The sequence below is a fragment of the Cladophialophora yegresii genome (genome assembly GCF_000585515.1).
Source record: "Cladophialophora yegresii CBS 114405 chromosome Unknown aczIN-supercont1.3, whole genome shotgun sequence".
NCBI classification, from domain to species: domain Eukaryota; kingdom Fungi; phylum Ascomycota; class Eurotiomycetes; order Chaetothyriales; family Herpotrichiellaceae; genus Cladophialophora; species Cladophialophora yegresii.
Window position 1 is genome coordinate 3,848,026 of NW_006913047.1, and position 17,848 is coordinate 3,865,873.

General features: G+C 54.7%; 6 protein-coding genes across 6 annotated transcripts; 4 read left to right on the plus strand and 2 right to left on the minus strand.

Annotated features, from left to right (window-relative positions):
• Positions 1-129: 129 nt before the first annotated feature.
• A1O7_05131 (murein transglycosylase) lies at positions 130-2,365 on the plus strand (the record flags this gene model as incomplete). The annotated part of the gene is made up of 2 exons (XM_007759141.1): positions 130-1,123; positions 1,176-2,365. The coding sequence occupies 2 exons, from the start codon at positions 130-132 to the stop codon at positions 2,363-2,365; spliced, it is 2,184 nt and encodes a 727-aa protein (XP_007757331.1).
• Positions 2,366-4,583: 2,218 nt separating this feature from the next.
• Positions 4,584-5,430, plus strand: A1O7_05132 (uncharacterized protein; the record flags this gene model as incomplete). The annotated part of the gene is made up of 2 exons (XM_007759142.1): positions 4,584-5,262; positions 5,321-5,430. 2 exons carry the CDS (start codon positions 4,584-4,586, stop codon positions 5,428-5,430), a joined length of 789 nt encoding a protein of 262 aa, XP_007757332.1.
• Positions 5,431-6,918: 1,488 nt separating this feature from the next.
• On the plus strand, positions 6,919-8,691 carry A1O7_05133 (uncharacterized protein; the record flags this gene model as incomplete). The annotated part of the gene is made up of 1 exon (XM_007759143.1): positions 6,919-8,691. One exon carries the CDS (start codon positions 6,919-6,921, stop codon positions 8,689-8,691), a length of 1,773 nt encoding a protein of 590 aa, XP_007757333.1.
• Positions 8,692-10,477: 1,786 nt separating this feature from the next.
• A1O7_05134 (uncharacterized protein) lies at positions 10,478-11,182 on the plus strand (the record flags this gene model as incomplete). The annotated part of the gene is made up of 2 exons (XM_007759144.1): positions 10,478-10,536; positions 10,594-11,182. 2 exons carry the CDS (start codon positions 10,478-10,480, stop codon positions 11,180-11,182), a joined length of 648 nt encoding a protein of 215 aa, XP_007757334.1.
• An 826-nt stretch (positions 11,183-12,008) lies between these two features.
• On the minus strand, positions 12,009-14,905 carry A1O7_05135 (uncharacterized protein; the record flags this gene model as incomplete). The annotated part of the gene is made up of 6 exons (XM_007759145.1): positions 12,009-12,182; positions 12,244-12,390; positions 12,445-13,462; positions 13,511-14,018; positions 14,066-14,703; positions 14,766-14,905. The coding sequence occupies 6 exons, from the start codon at positions 14,903-14,905 to the stop codon at positions 12,009-12,011; spliced, it is 2,625 nt and encodes an 874-aa protein (XP_007757335.1).
• A 1,760-nt stretch (positions 14,906-16,665) lies between these two features.
• On the minus strand, positions 16,666-17,720 carry A1O7_05136 (uncharacterized protein; the record flags this gene model as incomplete). The annotated part of the gene is made up of 2 exons (XM_007759146.1): positions 16,666-17,560; positions 17,605-17,720. The coding sequence occupies 2 exons, from the start codon at positions 17,718-17,720 to the stop codon at positions 16,666-16,668; spliced, it is 1,011 nt and encodes a 336-aa protein (XP_007757336.1).
• Between the last annotated feature and the right edge of the window lie 128 nt (positions 17,721-17,848).

Here is a 17,848-nt window from a genome sequence, read left to right on the forward strand (position 1 = left end):
CTACCGCGCCACTCGTTTCGCGGGCATTCTTTACTCAACGACACCGTCGCACGAGACGACGGATCCCGGCGAGACCCAGCATTACCAGCGTAGGAAAATCGAGAAGCGAGAGACAGGAACTCGGCCATCATGAGAGCTGTGACGATTGCCGCTGCTGGCGCAGCCGTCCTCACCACTGTTTCCGCAACCAGCCATGTCAAGCACATGCATGCAAAGCTTCACGAACACGTCGCGCGCGACACCTGGGTCGACTGGAACACGACCGGGCCGTCAGCTTCGGAGGCGCCTGTAGATGGAAAGACAACCAAGGCCGCGACCACAACGAAGGAGACCCCTGTCAAGCCTGCTACTTCCAGCCCTGCTGCCTCGACCACTTCGAGCTCATTCCTCTGGGAGGACTGGAGCAGCTCTTCTTCCAAACCTGCCGATCCGGCCTCGACGAGCTCCGTGACCACCTCGAGCTTTGACTGGGCCGACTGGGAGGCGTCCAAGACCGGCACCACCACCTCCAGCAAGCCCGTCAAGGCCGACACCACCTCCAGCAAGCCCGTCAAGGCCGACACCACCTCCACCAAGCCCGCGGAGGCAGCCACCACCTCCAGCTCGAGCTCCTTCGACTGGGCTGACTGGGAAGCATCCAAATCATCGACTACCAGCACTCCCGTCGGTCCTGCTACCACAAGCACGGAGACCGGCTCCACCTTCGACTGGGCAGACTGGGAAGCATCGAAGACAGCATCTGTCGCGACACCTGTTGATCCTGCCATCACCGCCACGGAGACCTGGGGTGACTGGGATTCGACTATTCCCATCAACTCGGTCACAGCTGTCACTGAGAAGGTGGGCAGCGTTCCTGTAAACCCTGCCGCTACCAGCAGCGAAACCACCACTTGGGGTGACTGGACGGCTGTGGAAGAAACCACGACCATCACCTTGGCTTCGACCCTGACCACCACTAAATACGTCGAGCCCGTCAGCACCGAATCCGTCGCTTGGGCGGATCAGGAGTCTACATCGTCCGCTTCCGTTGCCGCTGCCAGCACGTCAAGCGCCACCCCTGCGTTGTTAGCCGAGGCTCACAGCTGCATCGTCTCCATTATTACATCTTATGGCGCCCCGACCTGTGAGTAGTTCAAGCGTGTAAGAATGATCTACTGTGCTGATCTTGTACCTAGGGTATCCCACACCTATTGTTGCAACGAATACTACCACCGCCAGCGCCATCACCAGCACCTCAAGTATGGTGTGGGGTGATTGGACTTCGTTGACGACGTCTTCTACCCCAGCTGTTGCCGTCTCAAGCTCCAGCAGCACTTCGACCTGGGCTGACTGGACTGCTTCTGCATCTGACTCGGCGACCGTGACCGCAACCACCGAGGGATGGGCCTGGACGGCTACGGATGGCTGGGATTCTGGCAGCACTGCAAGTGCCTCAGTGTCCGGTGGATCGGGCTCATCGCAAGGTGGCAGCTGGGGCAGCGGTTCTGAGAGCGGCAACGGTGGCTCAGGCAGTGGTTCCCAGAACGGCAACGGGGGCTCAAGCAGCGGGTCTTCGGGTGCTGGCGGAATCCATGCCAACGGAGACTCTTGGGGTTTGACCTACTCTCCTTATACTTCGCAGGGCGGTTGTAAAGACGCTGGCTCTGTTGCGGCTGACTTGGCTGTCATCGCCCAGAAGGGCTTCTCAACTGTCCGTGTTTACAGCACTGACTGCGGTACACTCGAGAACATCGGCAAAGCTGCTCGTGACAACGGCCTGAAGCTCATTCTAGGTGTCTGGGTCTCCTCCTCGGGTATTTCGGGTGCTCAAGGTCAAGTTTGGGATATCATTAACTGGGGTCAATGGGACTTGGTTCAGCTGATTGTTGTCGGTAACGAGGCTGTCTTCAATGGCTATGCTTCCGCTGGCGAACTCGCAGGATTCATCGGCAGCAGTGCTCAAGCCTTCAAGAAGGCTGGCTACACTGGCGCAGTCACAACTACTGAGCCTCTCTCTGTTTGGGAGGATTCCAGCAGTGCGTCGGCGTTCTGCAGCGTCGTCGATGTGGTTGGTGCCAACTTGTACGCCTTCTTCAATGCTGCCGTCACTGCCGACAAAGCCGGTGGCTTCATCCAGGCTCAGATCAACATCCTGAACGGTGTGTGCTCCGGCAAGCCAGTGTTTGTTCTGGAGTCAGGCTGGCCACATGCAGGTAACTGCAATGGTGCGGCATGCCCCAGCCCAGAGAACCAAGCCACCGCCCTCAAGGGTATCCAGTCTACCGTGGGCGCCCAGGTCGTGTTCTTGAGCTATGAGGACGAGCCATGGAAGGAGCCTGGCCAGTTCGGCGTGGAGCAGTTCTGGGGTTGCTCCGGTGTATTCTAGAAAGGCGTGGGCCAGTGGCTGGGTCTGGACAGGGGTTGGGTTGCATGGTGGGAGTAGAGTGAAGCGACACGCAGCAAGCGAAGAGCAAGAACGGGTGCGCGCATGTACGGCTTTGCTCCGTCATACAGTAATGGCCAGAGTGTACAGTGTCCGGTGTCCAGTTACGATGACCTGCTTTGTGTTTGGCCTGTTCATACCTCTCTTTGTGTATATTGCTTGAATACAATTTCCCGATGCGGGAGTATAAAGGAGACGTTTCCAGGGCGATGGACGGGTGCTATGCTGACGTAGTACCGAGTACTGTGAGTATTTATTTCCCTTCGTCATGGGCCAGCGAGCATTCAGCCTCGTCAGCCTTGCGTCAGCCTCGTCACCTGGGCGCCGCGGAGGATGCCGGCGCCTTGGGCTCAGGTCAAAGTTGAAATGCTAATTTAACCTCGCTTTTTTCCTTCGACACCTTGTAGGGTCTTCTCTCTTCTTGCCGCTCCACGTTGTCCCGCGGCCATACGGGCTGCGGTGTCCTGCAGACACTGCATCTTCCCCGAAATCCACAGTACCACTGACTCTCTCGGATCCCCGTAGCCTGCCAGCGGAGGTAACAGCGGTCGCTGAAGCTGCAAGGCCTCTTCCCACACCTGTCTCCATGACGAGCCCCTTAGCGTCACTTCTGTGGCCATCGAGGGACGCTCAATATGGAATAATCCACGAAGCCACTCGACAGGCTACTCGACGAGTCTGTCCTGGCACCCAAATTGGGGCGATGAAAGATTCGACGAGCGCCAAATAACCCTGAGCCGTGTCGCTCCGATTGGATAGCGTGCCCTTCATCATGCGGGCACGAACTGAGGGCCTGGAAAACTCTCCGCGAGGTCGCTTCTGCCTTATCTCCGACACATACAGTATCTGCGGCTAGAGGCTGCAAACCTGCGGCATGGCTGATCAAGGCATGCCTTCGAGCATGAAAACTCCGTTGGCATTGACTCGTCGATCAAGACCTTTGCATGGAGCTTCGGACCTATCAGCTGAAGCCGGAGGCCATCCAGCCATGGCGTGGATAGTTCCATTGTGCCAGGCGCAGGCAACCATCGCTGTGGTCGGGCGCAGCAGAAGGCAACCAGGCAAACCGCTAACGCCACGCCAACGCAATGCAGGGCGGTGACAGGCGGGCAAGTTCGATGCTTGCTGCTGGCCCCAAGGGTGAGTAAAAGCCAACTTATAAGGACCACCGCCTTCGTCTCCTGAGGGACTCTGTCCTCCCTTTTAACAGCCAGTGCCCGAACCAGCTTCGACTGTTCTTAGCCCGTCGCAGGGTCAAGCCTGTGTTTGTCAAAGCTGATCATGACAGCTCGTCAAGTTCCATTGGTCGATCGATAGGGCTGGGTTTACTAATCCTATCGGGTATTTGGACGGCAGATGGACGGGGAACGAAGTGCCGAGCAAAGAATCACGCTTCACCCGAAGATACCCACACACTTATACCTTTGGAAGGCCGAGGCTTGCCGCAGAGCCGCATTCGGAGCAATGGCAGTCCGACCTAGATGGGTGGGCCACAGCCATCTCATTCGCGCCTTTTCCGAATCAGCGGCCTCGACCCTGTCAATGGCCCGGCCTTGCAGGATCCATGTAGGGAATGATCACAACGCAACAGTATCCCTGTCGCGTTCCACATGAGAAATTCGTCTATCGAGCTCGTCGTGTCGATCTTACACATATCCCCACAACGATGCCGCCACTATCAGCATGGACGCGGAGAAACGGCAGCCAGCTAGGCAGTGGGTCGGGGTTTCAAAACGCTAGAGCAGATTCTATCGACGCTGTCGAATCCGGCAAGTCGCCAGTGCCAACTGTGAGATAGAGGTAGGGGAGAGGAGCCCCCAGCGGGACTGGACGCATCTCCCTTGATTGACGCCATGATTCTGCGCTAGGGGCTTCACGGCCGGCACTGAATTGGTGATTCGGTAATGACTTCGTGGCTACGTGGCTAATGGGAGGTAGCCTCAGCTCTGCTTGCGCCAAGCGCGCCGCGGTTCGGTGCCGCTTGCGCTCACGCTTACCCGCTGAAGCCCTATCGTTTGAGCCTATTCCGGGTCTCTCTAATCCTTTTATCATCCGTGGACAGGTGCCCACGAACGAGATCATCTTCACTGTGGCCGTCTTTGCGCCTTTCTGGTCGCCTGCATCCCTCAGGATTGACATTAAATGCGTCGCCCGTCTCGTCATGTCCGCAGATGCGCCGGCCCTGTGGCCACCTGTTGCTTTGCCATTTTCCCTGCGTATTGACCATATTCGATGCAGGGAAGATCCTCAGTCGCCGTCGCAAGAGAGCCCCTCTGACTTCTACTGGTCTCCGCCGATGTCGACAAGCGAATTTGTCAAGATAGATTCATCAGATTGGTGGACCTGGGATCCAGGCCGATGGCCGCAGCTCTACCGATATCCGCAATTCTGCAAAACTGACACCACCGGCCCAGGCTCTGAGCTGCCTACCGACTACAGAAGTTGCACTATGTTTTGGAGCAGCGAACGTCATGGCTATATTGTCGTGCCTGTTGACTGCACGGGCACTAATCTGGGGGCCGAGCCATACCCTTGGAAACGTCTTTCCTTCGGCATTTGTGCTTCGGACCCAGCCACCGCACTTGTCGGTTATCAAAAGGAGCGTTATAGGCTGCACATGCCGGGACCTAATCACTGGTTCGAGGGTCTGCTCCCAGATGTCTGCAAACCGGAGGACTGCGAGGGAGCCAGGTGCACCCTTACTGGAGATCTGAGCATCGTCGTCGGTTTGCTCGCGTTCTCGTCGACTCCGGATCATGCTGTCGAGGCCGTGCATAAGTCCTTCCGGCCCATTCTTACCTCGACGAAGTTCCAGTCCCACGATCTGCCTGAACCTGAAAGTAAGTACTGCCCCCGGGCCGCTCAATCACGCATTGGTAAAGCTGACTCTTTGTTCAGGGCACAAGACTCGCGGAATGGTCATAACCATCGGCTTTGACCCACTCCGTGTAACCACGGACGGCCTCAAGGCCTGGGAGAACGGCGAGTACGGAGGGATCTTTAGCTGAAAGAACTACATACGTTACCGTCGGCGATGGGGCTCTGGTGACACAGAGATCGAGCATACTGACACCAGGACATAGTGACAGCGCTTCGCACAAGGCGGGCACTGTCCCAATGCTCTGCGGACGACCCCTGTGTGATCACTCTACCTATCCGGCCCCCTTTTTGCGGTGCGCCTCTGCGACAATTCGACCACTCACACATTGCGAATGCCCTCTTCCGAGTCCCGGGCTTTGGGGACGGGATTGACGAATTTACGATCATATGACTCGATGACTGCTTGATGAGTCCGGACAGTTTTGTGTCTCGGCAATCAATGAAGACGCACTTTATGGGTACACGAGGAAGCGAATCGGTTCGGATTCTTTCCGTGGTCTGGACACGGTTGGATTATGGACAGCTCATGACCTGGCGTCTTGTGCTGTCGAGTTGAATGTTTATCAAATGGGCATTTCGAGCGTGCACGCTCCCAGCTGCAGTCTCTTTCTTCTTGGGATTTGATGAAGCCTGCGGAGTTTGTACCTGCGATTCTTCGCCATTATATTCCGAATCTCCTTCTGAGATACATCAGACGGAGTGACGATCTATGATATCCCCTACTCCGTACGAACTTCTGAGTGCTTTATCCCATAGAGCGGCACATACGCCGCAGTCTACTGCACAACACATGTAGCAACAAGTGGAGGGGCCAGGCTCGGGCAACCCACCAACGGCAAGCCACCTAACTAAGCCCCCACGCTCCCAGTCGTATCTATAGAGTGCTCGCCCCGCCCAGCGCCATATGGCGTGGCTGTCTATGAGGTATACCTTTACGTGTCAAGAGTCTTCACCGCTCTGGCGCAAAAGTCGAGGAAGCGCGAAAAATACTTTGCATATCACGTCTCTCTGGTGCAGCGTAGACTAATGTGAATCATAACTGTCGCCGACTCACCTCGGACTTTCACGTGATAACACGTGTCATGCCGAAAACAGCTAGCGACTTCCTCCCACCCTTTCCGCTGCCTTTCTTCTCCTTCGGATGCCGCTCATCGCTTCCATCTGCTCTGTCCAGCCATTCATTGCGCGCGCAGCCGCGCTCAGAGATGTTTCCTCATCTCTCTCTCATGCAGGCCCCAGGTCGTGGGACGTCCAGATTGTTGTTAGGGAATCATGATATTATGTATCCTCGATGACGCTATCCTTCGCCCATGCTAAAGTCTCTCCTTGAAGTTACTATGCGAAGAGCAGGGGTGTCGCATCGCTACGCAAGGCAGACGAGCGGCACTTTGTGCCACACTGGCCTTGATTCGTCGATCATTTTTGCCTGGGGCCGAGATGGATGGCAGAACAGGCGGTGGTGCAAGGCTTAGCGCCCTCAGCCTCACTCCTCCCACGGCCGACTTTCACCCCGCCTGATATCTGCAGTCTTTCCTCAGCTTTTCAGCGGCACTCGAGGCTATGTCGCCGTCGTCCTACCTCACACCATTGACGCCAGCAGCCAACGAGTCGACAACATGGCGCTCCTCGTCCACCGTGCGGCTCCCTTGAAGCCCGAGATAAAGCTCGCTCAAGCTCTGTCCGAGTTCGAAGCTATTCTGCAAGGCACCGATAAGGAACAATTTCGCTCCTTGCGATCCGGCCAGCCGCCTGTCGTGGCAGATGTGATGAAAGTCACTGCCGCCGTCGACAGCAAAAACAGCCATCGAAGGAGCCGTCGCTGCTTTGGTCCCCGTCTGACTAGCGTCTTGGAATCCGTCCAGCATTTCTCAACCGTTGTCGATATCATCGTCGGCGGCTCTCAGTGCTTCCTTGCCCGCGCCATCTGGGGTACCTTGAGGATGACTCTGCAAATCACGTCCTCCTTCGCGTCATACTTTGAGAACTTATCAGCATTGTTCATGAGAGTCGGACGAGCATGCCCCCGATACCAGGAGTATGGTCTGCTGTACCCGAAGTCTTCCAGGTTGCAAAAGGCTCTGTGCGAATACTTCTGCACAATTGTCGTTTTGTGCAGGAAGGCCGTCCTATTCATCAGGAAGCCGTTCGTGGCTCAGCTGTCGTCTGCGATTTTGAGCCCTTTTCGCACGGAATTCGGTACATGTGAGAGCCAGTTGACAGAGCTGGCCGCTTCGATTCGTGAGGAGGCTTCGCTGGCATCGCGCCACGAACTCAGCAATGAGGCCAAAGAAGCCTCATCTTTCCGCACCGCAATCTCGAGCATAATAGCTCCACAAGACCTCCAAGAAGCCAGGAGAATGAAGGGCCAGAAGAGGAAATGGCAATTCCTGCTGGCATGCTCAAATTACAACCATCAGGCTCCATGGAAACGAGCTCGAAAAGCGGGAACAAGCTCTCGGATCGTCGACCAGGCCGTCTACAAGCAATGGGCCGAGGAACCTTCACCAAACGCGTTGTGGTGCATTGGTAAGCTCGGATCAGGGAAAACTGTCTGCACGGCCAGCTTAGTGCAGGAAACAATCATCAGGTATCCAGACGCTCTTGTTGCCTACTTTTTCTGCAGTTATCATGATGCAGAGTCCCTCAACGCGAGGGCCATACTGGGCAGCCTTGTGAGGCAGATACTCAGTTTTCTCAACCACGAGGCTTTCGATATCATTGCGGTCCCCGACCCAAGCATCTTCGATGAGGATGACATGACGACGCTCCTGTTGACGCTCCTTTCTGCTAGGGCTCGGCAGCTCTTCATTCTTATCGATGGGTTAGACGAGTGCACCGAAAGCGAGTTAGGCAAGCTGTTGGCAAGCCTACACACGATGCTTCGTTCGCGCCATCGCTTTCACCTGTTCTGTTCAAGCCGGCCTGACTTGCACCCAAAGTACCGTGCAATCCTCCAACCTCAATACGAAGTATTCTTGTCGGATGAAAATCCCGAAATCGCGCAGTACATTGAGACCGCGCTCGGAGACCGGCTCGAAGCAGGAATGTCGATTGCTGCCTCGTGGGGGAACCAAGAAATCCTCAAGTTACTGCTTGAACAGGATGGCCTTGACGTCAATTGCAAAAACGATTACGGAAATACCGCACTCACTTTGGCTGCGTTTCTCGGTTACGAGCAAAAAGTGGCGTTACTACTGACTCGGGACCAGATCGACGTGAATTCAAGAAATAATAAAGGCTTCACTGCACTCAGTGCTGCCGTACAGACCGGTCGGAAAGGTGTTGTCGAACAATTGCTTCAACGAAAAGACGTTGACGTAAACTCAAGAGATGAGGAGGGATCAACCGCACTACATCTGGCAGTCACAGACTTGGTATGGCGTAGTTAACAGGACATTGTGCATCTTCTACTTGACCATGCGGATATCGATGTCAATGCGCAGAATACCGTGGGATACACGGCGCTGCATTTGCTGGTGCAAGGAAGCGCTCCGCTCGATACTGTGCAACTGTTCTGCAGTAAAGACATCAATACAGAGGCCAGAGACGCACTCGGACGCACACCACTCGACCTGGCTCTGAGTCGAAGATACATCAAAATTGCCGACGCTTTGAAGGCGTGCGCGGCTCAGCGAGGAATGATGGTTTGACCTGGGAGTTGGATTGGCCTCGACTATGCATGGCTGGAGATGGAGAGAAAGCAGGTTCCTATTGTGTCTGAGCGGTGGAAGGCTTCCAGCATGAATATGCCAACCATACGGCCGGAAGCTTTCGTCTCGCAGGGTTGTTCCCAGGCGAATGGTGTTTCACAGGTTTATTCTAACACATCCATGAATCATGATGAGATGCCCTGTCCTTAGCCGCGCCTAACTGGGGGCGTCCAAGCTGGAAGCATTGACCATCCATGGGCCAGGGTCAACAATTTGCTGAAAACAGTACCAGAGCAGAGACTAGAGTACTTACAGGTAGTTGGCCGATGCTATGGCTCAGTGACACCCCGACAAGCGAAAGGCAGTGACATTCCGTCTCTTCACCCCCGGCACGTTCTCATTCCCCTAAAGTCAGAGACTCGGTGTGGCAAGGGTCCAGAAGATATACAGTTAAAGAACCTCAGACAATTCACGATCCCAAAAGAATTCTTCCACAGGTCGATACCATGCCGCAAGAAGGCCCAGGCCTACACCGCAGTACTTTCGGGAACATGAGGTCGGAATACTCCGTCGGTGGAGGGTATCGTACCTGGAGGCAGCACGAAGGACCGTGCACTACCAGAGCATGGGCTTTCGTGTCCATATCTGGTAGCGGCTGGCTCATGAGCCGGATGCAGCCAACTTCGATGGAGCAGTCCGCCAAAAATGGATCTTACGTCGAGCGCGCTCGAACTAAGATCGATGGCTAGAGAGCGCCGTGACATTGTGATGTTGAGGAGAGCAGCCTTCGATGTGAGGTTGCTTTTACGTGCACATTACCGTGCAACTAGACTAGGGTCCTCCTCGAGACAAGAGTACTATGTCTGCGCGCCACGAGAGGGCGCATGCTTCGAATGTAGGGCTGCATAGGACAGAAAGAGACGACAGAGGATACGGTACAGAGCAGGTAGATCCAGTCGATGGTGGCGCAAAAGTGCCTTGTGCTTGACTTGTGCTTGACTCTTGCCGATCCCTTCCGCCAATCAGACGTGCCAAGAAGTTTAGCTCGAAAGCCACGAGCCGCCAGCATTACCGAGGAACACTAGGGCAGCGGTAGAGAGACAAGAAGCGAGAGACGCGCTTGGGCAGGTTATCTTCGTAGGACGACGCACTGGCACGCTTGCAGACAGTCGGCGTGGGGCAAGAGATGGCATTACACGGTACTCGGTCTGCGCAGCCCTCGACACTTCCAGGTTCTCTGGAAAGACTTTCCGAACGTCTGGGGACAATGATGTGATGTTCCCGGATGTTTCGTCTCGGTGACATCAGACTCGATGCCGTCATATACGTCCAGGTGGCCAGGTGGGTGCCAGGTGATGGAAATACATGTGCCTGCTCAAATCCTCTCACATATTCGACCAGCAAAGTCAAACATCGAGTGAACCCTACGACCATCACGGCCCCTTCAGAATAACTGCCCAAGAGCAATAACCGCCAGAACAGCAAGCAGAAAAGCTACAGCAACAGTCTTCACTTCACATCCACCATGTCGGGCCTAAACCCTGGCTTTACCACCAAAAACACAGCCGATGCAGGCGCCTCCTCGTATGTCCCTATAGACACGTACTGGTGCTGCACCTCGCTAACTCACTCTACCACTAGGGCAACCAAGACGACAGACCAAACCGAAGGCATCTTCGAAGACGCCAGCAGCGACATGAAATCCAAACAGCAAGGCTCCGTCCTCGGCTCGAACCTCCAAGGCGGCATGCTCGATCAAATCGGCGGCAGCTCTTCCGGGCATCCCGCGCTCGGCTACGACGCCAAGCACGGCAGCTCGGTGACGGGCACCGCAGAAGCCACGGGCAAGGATCTGTACGAGGACGCCCGCAAGGGGGCTTCCCGCGCCGAGAACTCCGCCAGCAACACCCTCGAGCAACTCAAGGGCACGGCGGCCGAGTATGCCGACAGCGCAAAAGACACGGCGGGGAACATGAGTGCGGGGGCCCAGAACGCGGCGCACGATGCCACGAGTGGGAGTGGCAGTCACGGCGGATTGCTCGACACCGTCCGGGAGAAAGTGAGTAATGTGTTTGGCGGGGCTCATACTACCGCGCAGAGTCGGCAGGCGAGCAACTTTGACGCAGGCGCGTCGAGTGCGACGAAGAACACCGATTTGACCGAGGGCATCCACGAGGATGCGAGCAAGGGTATTGAGAGCGTCAAGGGGGCGACGACACGGAGCCATTGATCGTGTGGGACGGACACTGAGCATATGTGGGGAGTGAAATAACTGCCAGGGCGCGACACCAGGGCACAATGCAGGGGCCAGCTCCTACTGTGCAGTACCTAATTAAATGTCGGTATCGAGATGCCTTCTACCAACGACGATAGAATGAAGATTGCGCACGGAGTATTCCGTCAGGCTCTCCTTTTGTCCTTCCCTAGTTTGACCCCATTCCTTGCTGTCTTGCTTCCAAGTGCGTACCCCCTACGGCGTGCTATATACTTTCCCTCATTCTCATCCTCTCCCTTCGATGCAGATCATCCCTTGCAGGGTCCAGCGTATAGGAGGAAGTTCCTGCGAAAGCCTCGGAGCAGACCTCTTGATTCAGGTCACGTCAAGTTGGATGTAGATAGACATGACTGACATACCTGCAGGTGTGAGACACGCACGGCCATGCCTTCCATTACTACTCTACCCCATTTGCGGCGCAGAGTTCTACAAGCTCGAACGGTGTCGAAAAGGTGATGCAAGGCACGATGCAATCACTGTGCTATTGTATCGGATTTTGCCTTCAGATTGTCAACGCAGGGTGCTGTCAGATCACATCCGTTAGCGGCAGTGGCAGCATAGACTTGAATATATTTATTGACATTGATAGTCGCCGCTTTGTAGCAAGCAGACAGAGGTGCAGCAGAATCAGCCTTGAAGGCAAGGCCCGCTTGTTATAATGCCCAAGAGAGTCCTCGGATGCAAATTGCAAGACAATCAGCCTTGAAAGGTGCGCTTGATATAATGCCCAAGAGAATCTTCGAATGCAATTCCGAGACACTCAACCTCCCTGGGTACAGTATTACTGTCTCGCCTCGGTAACCACGCCCTCATAATCCCGCGACTTGATGTACTCGAGCGTCCGGAAGAAATGACGCTTAGGATTCTCCAGCGACTGAGCATTGCCCTCCGTGTTGGTCGTGGACAAGTTCGAATGGATGAGCTCGATCAGGCCGTTGAGGTACTTGGTCGTAACCTGCAAGGGGAACCATCATTAGTCTTCGACGTTGCTAAAGCGTGCGGTGAGAGAAACATACCGTCTCGTTCTGCTGATCGAAATAGTAGACATATCGGTTCAGGATTTCGACGAACAGCTCCACGGACACGGCAGTGTCCATGCAAGCATCGGCGACGCGCAATGCTCGTTGCAGGCACTCCAGCACCCGTTTACCGTCGCGGTAGAACTGTTTGCGCACGTCAGCACTGATTACAACCAGATCACCCGGTTCACCACTCACGTTTTTAGGGTCTTCCTCCCGTCCGGGAATCTCGGTGCACCACCAAAGATGGCTCGCCAAGTAGACTGCGCGACATTGATCCGGCTTCTTCAACAGCTTGCTGCCGTGCAGCGCTGCCTTCGTGATGAGCGTGTCATAGTTTTCCTTGCCGAATCCTCTTGACATCTGCAGTGCGCCGGCAATGATGCAAACCGCCTGGAACTGCGCCCTTGAGTCGCTGATACTGTCCTCGTAGATGGTAAACGCTTGCGCAAAGAACTCGTACGCAAACTCCTCAAAGCCGCACTGGTCCGCAACTTGGCCGCAAGAGACAAATAGGCGAAGGCACAACTCTGCCGCGGCCGGGTTGACACGGGTGTAGAGTTGTGACAGGGTTTGGTGCATGAAGCGGTACAGCGCCGAAGATTGATTTTGCCAGTTGTCGTCAAAGTGCTCGCGAGTCTTGAATTTCCTGGCTAGCTTTAATGACGCGGTGATAATGGCTGGAGTCGTGTATTTTATCCGTTCATTACCAGCTTCATATGCCTTGCGAACCTGCTGGAGCAGCTTGAGTTGGGTGTCGTTGTCCGGTCCATGGATGAAATGCACTATCCTCGCGAGCCAGCCTTGTTCCTCCACAGTCTCATCCGACTCACCACCCCGTTGGCGGTTCAATCCAGGATAGCCAGCCGGTTGTTGAATTCCCTCCTTGATGATGACCTTTAGCAGCGACATGATGCCTTCCAAGTGTTGTGTGGTGGTGATGGAGATTCGATTCCGCAGAATATTCTTGGCCACTTCTCCAGCAACTGCCCGTCTAGTTGCATAGGTTTGTGACGAGTAAAGAGGAAGGTAGTTGGGAAGAGCGAGTGCTGTGAAAAGGGAGAAATATGTCCGGATTGGCGAAAGAAGGAGATTGAGCATGTTGGCTTGTGTCGCGGCCGAATGGAGGTCCGCAGAATCCATGTATTCGGCACCCTTCTCCCGCGCATAAGCCAGGATCTGGTCGAGATACTCCAGCCGGTCTGGATAGATATTCCTGGGTACGTTAGCTCAGTCACTTTCAACAGTGTTCACTTGGACATACAGCGCAAGGTTCGCGAGCGAAGTCAATAAAGCCATGGTATCTTGAATGGGCAAGCCCCTCGTCTTCACGAGGCTGACGACTTGGTCATAGAAGATTTCGAACAGCTTGACGTCTCCAACACCGGCCACCTTATCGCCATTTGTCGCCGTGGGGACTGTCGGAGTGGCTGGGGTCGCTGCTTGTGAGTCGGTCGCTTCAGCCTCTGTAGGCGATTTCAGATCTGCACCGTTTGTTGTGGGCGTTTCTGGCTCAGCAGGAGGCGCTGGCTTCGAGTCTTGGTTCAAGTCGATCTTCTCGAGCATCCGGATCGCAGCGTCTTCTTCAGCTTTGCGCTTGTCTTCATCAGATAACCCCTCGGCAGATTCCCTTTGCGCGTATGTAGATAGCCGATCCATCAGACCTATCACGATTTTCTTCATGTCGACGTGTGGGTTCAACCGGGCAATGGCTGAGAGCATTTGATCAAGGGTATGGAGGTGGTACTCGTCGGGGAACACCTTGGTAATAACTGGTCATTCGTCAACGCTGCCCCGGTCCTCGGTGATATCTTCCTACCTTCGAGTAGATATTCTTGAGCCAAAACATCCCGACATTGCACGACCTGTTCCAGCAGGGGAGAAATGATGGTAGCCTTGTACGTCTCCAAGTCGACCAGTTGGCTGAGTCTGACCAAGTTACTGCCCACCAGTAATTCCAGCTCTCGCCGCTCCTGTGTTCTTTGCTCTCTTTCCCTTGAATGTCCCTGGTGCTGCCACCGCACCCACAGCTTGTTCATCTCTACGAAGTTTGTGAGGATAAAATTAATCGAGTCTTGCAAATTGCCTTGCGGTCCGTCGTCTTTGCCTGTCGGCAGATAATCTCGTGCCTGTCCCATGAGGTAGTACCGGAGGAAGAGGCCTCGAATTGGATGCTGTACGCCGCGACTCATTTCCATCATGTCTTTCATGATCTCTTTGACCGGTGCATCGTCAACTCCCATATATACCGTGCCCACCGTAATCATGAGGTATAATCTGGGGATAATATTGCCGGCGTATTGAACAAGTTCATAGAGGTCGGCGAGATGATTGACGGGATGCGACTCGCGGAGATATTCGGACAGATATCGTAGAGCGTCGAAGACGGCCATGTAGAGCTCATAGTATTGCTTGGGGCCCAGGGTCGGCGTGCGCAGCTCAGACACCAGCGTCGACCTACAGCGTTGCATCGGCATGTCAGCGCGGGCGACATGAACAGAGTCGAGCAGTGTTCTTACCCGCACTTCAGAGCGTCCATGAGCTTCCCTGGCGTCTCGAGGCATTTGCGCATCTGTTGCGACTGCTGCCGCACCACTCCCAGGGCTTCCTCGAGTAAGCGTCCCTGGTCCTCCGCCGTTGTAGGCGATGGTGCCGCCATGGCGACTGCTTTACCGGCTTGCAACCAGCAGTGAACGAGGTTGCACGGGACGTAATCTTGGCCGGGGAAGGTGATGTGCTATTATTGTCAAGTCTTCGACTCGGCCAATTGTTCAAGTAAGTAATAGTGCAGAGAAGATGTCGTTGAGGGCAGAGTTGCTAAGCATCGTCTAACGGACTTCGCGGTACTGCATTTGGGCTGGAGGGAGCCTGCCGCTGGATTCGGCTTGGCAGGAGATCGAGCACGAGACATTGCCCAGCACAACTACCCCTTTCATCGGCGAAAGATTTATGATGATAATAGAAGATATAGTATACATCTATTTGGTCTGTCGCCTCTTGCTCTCTCCTTCATCATGAGATGGCGAATGTCCACCAACGCCGCGCTAACATGAGATGTCGTCTCCCACCTTCGCGAAAGCCATTCATTAAGTCGTAGATAGTACAGGATTGCTTGTTTCTGTCGGAACTCATAAAGCCGTCCAGGCGGGTCTAGGACAAACGCCTGAGTTCAATGTTGTTGTTAGTGATTCTGAAGGTGGACGCGAACTCCACGCCCACTATCATACCGGACTGGTTGTTGCTGTTGACAACGTCGAGCCCGATTCGGTGCTTGTAGCGGAAGGTATTGTGGCTGTGGGCGTCCAGCTTCATTGGGAACTCGACTCCGTAGGCGATGCCGATGTTGAAGACTCCGAGCTCACGGTATAGTAATACCACGTATGCCACTGCCCATCATCGTATGGCTTCACTGTAGGAAGTGATTGCGTCACCGTAACTGTGGCAGTAGCTGGTTTTTCCATTGTGGTGACCGTCGACGGCGAATCCGAGGAATATTGACTCGATGTCAGTGCCTCGAGGGTTACAGACACAATTTCAGTGGTTGTCGATGCAGGTAAGGAATCGGTGACGATGGTGGGTGATGGAGTTGTCACGGCGAAGACAATTGTCGTTGGCGTTTCAGATGCAGTCACAACGAATGTGGAGACTTGGGTCTTCATCACTGTCTGTGTGTGCGTTATCGCATCAGTGACAGTCGCTGTTGGAGAGCCGTCATCTGTTGTTCCACCTCCTACTGCAACAACGGAATATGAGGCAGGTTTTCTTCGCTCTATTGTATCGGGGATAATTGGTCGACCACTGGAGAGGCACAGTAATGATAGCATTAAAAGCGTGATGTATGATTTGCTTGACTTCATCTTGCCTAGGGGGGTCAATGGAAGGATAGTACAGCGGGATCAATGAGGACGGAAGCCGCGCTGGGAATGTGAGCGAGACGACTGAGAGTCCAATACCAGAGTTGACGATACACAAGAGAAAGAGACGCATCGAAGGAGAAATACTTCGACATGTACGGAGTACCCTTGCATGTCAGAAAATCGCAGAGGCTGGTTATCATCAAGGCGCTGGGTGCGGAAAGTGTGTGCTTGTGCGCGGTAAGGTGGTGGTGTTGATGCATTCATGAGGCGGCTGGGTTTCTAAACAGGCGAAAACAGATCGGCAATCTCAGCGCGCAGCCTTGGCAACCACGAGGCTGGGCCGCCGCCACAGCCCAAAATTCAACATGATTGGCTGAAACTCGGTGGCTGGGCCAACGCTGGGCTTTCGCCCACGCAAGCAAGCCGAACTGTGCATATGCTTCCGGGACTGTTTCGAACTCTCTTGATTGTTTCAAAGCGCCTCATCCCTCATGTCCCAACAGCCCTTGAGAGATCGAGACCGCAAATGAATGACCTGCGTCAATTGCGCCATACTCCCATGTTAGCCGGTCTTGGCCTTGGGTTTCCTGATCATGACCCGGTCTCCGTTGCGCATCCAGCCTACGTCTTCTGCTCGGACAAGTTCATCCCAATCCATTTCGCCGCTGGTGGCACTCTGAAGGATCCATCTAACATCGCAGGAATAGTATGCTTGCCCGATGGCTTTGAGGGCCATTGTACGCTGCGATTCGAGATGCCAGTGAAGGATGGCTCGGACATAGCCGTCCACCTTATGTCGCACGCGCCAGAAAGTGACCCAATTACCAGTGACAACCGAATTCAGGATGCTGTCGACTACTCTGCTTTTGAACCCGACCCGTACTTGACATTTGTATCTCAACGCGTATGCTGAGGTAAGATCATTCTGTCGAATCGCAGTGTCAAGAATTTGGTAGGTGATCATCTCAATCAGCTCAGATCTCGGCAAAGGATGCTCGGCGGTGTGCAGTGTAGTCAGCAGATGTAGAAGGGATGGGTGATAGCCCTCCGGATGAAGTGCTAGGATGGCCGCTCTGATATTGAACACGTGGACTCGCTGGGAGAAGACGGGGTTTTGCGCCGATGCGGAGCTGGCAAGAAGGCCTTCCCGTAGTTTCCGCAGTGCTAGGAGAATGGTAGACAGCTCGGCTGAGGGCGACGCCGATGGACCCCCGCTCGCCTGCCCGTACACATGCACTGGGAAGTCATGTTGATGAGGACTCGGCGCTCGAACGGGTGGAAGGTCCGTCACCCTGATAGCCTGGTTTCTGACAGGGGCCGTGGTCGACGAACAAGCCTCCTCTAGCGATAACGATGCGAAGGCGCTGTCGAGGTCTTTAGCGTGCTGGGTGCAGAACTGCATATAGCGAGCGACAATTTTGTTGTAAAAGCTCTCTTGCGTCTTGGGATCGAGCAACCTTTCTGCGGTTAGAAATGCATTCAACGCAAGCCGTGACCTCACCTGTTATCACCCTTGGAAACGAAACCCATACTCTCCAACGGGTCTTGCTTGACTGGACGCAACCTGTCCCATGGTGCTGATGATTTTCGCCCGAGTGTGGGGGTTGCTTGTGCCATTCTTTACAACGTTAGGCTTGTGCGAAGCATCATGTTCGGAACAGGACCGCGGTGCTCATTTCAAGCGCCCTGTGCTCTTCTATATGCTCTTACCGTGAGCTCAGTCGCTGCTCCCACAGCCACTAGAC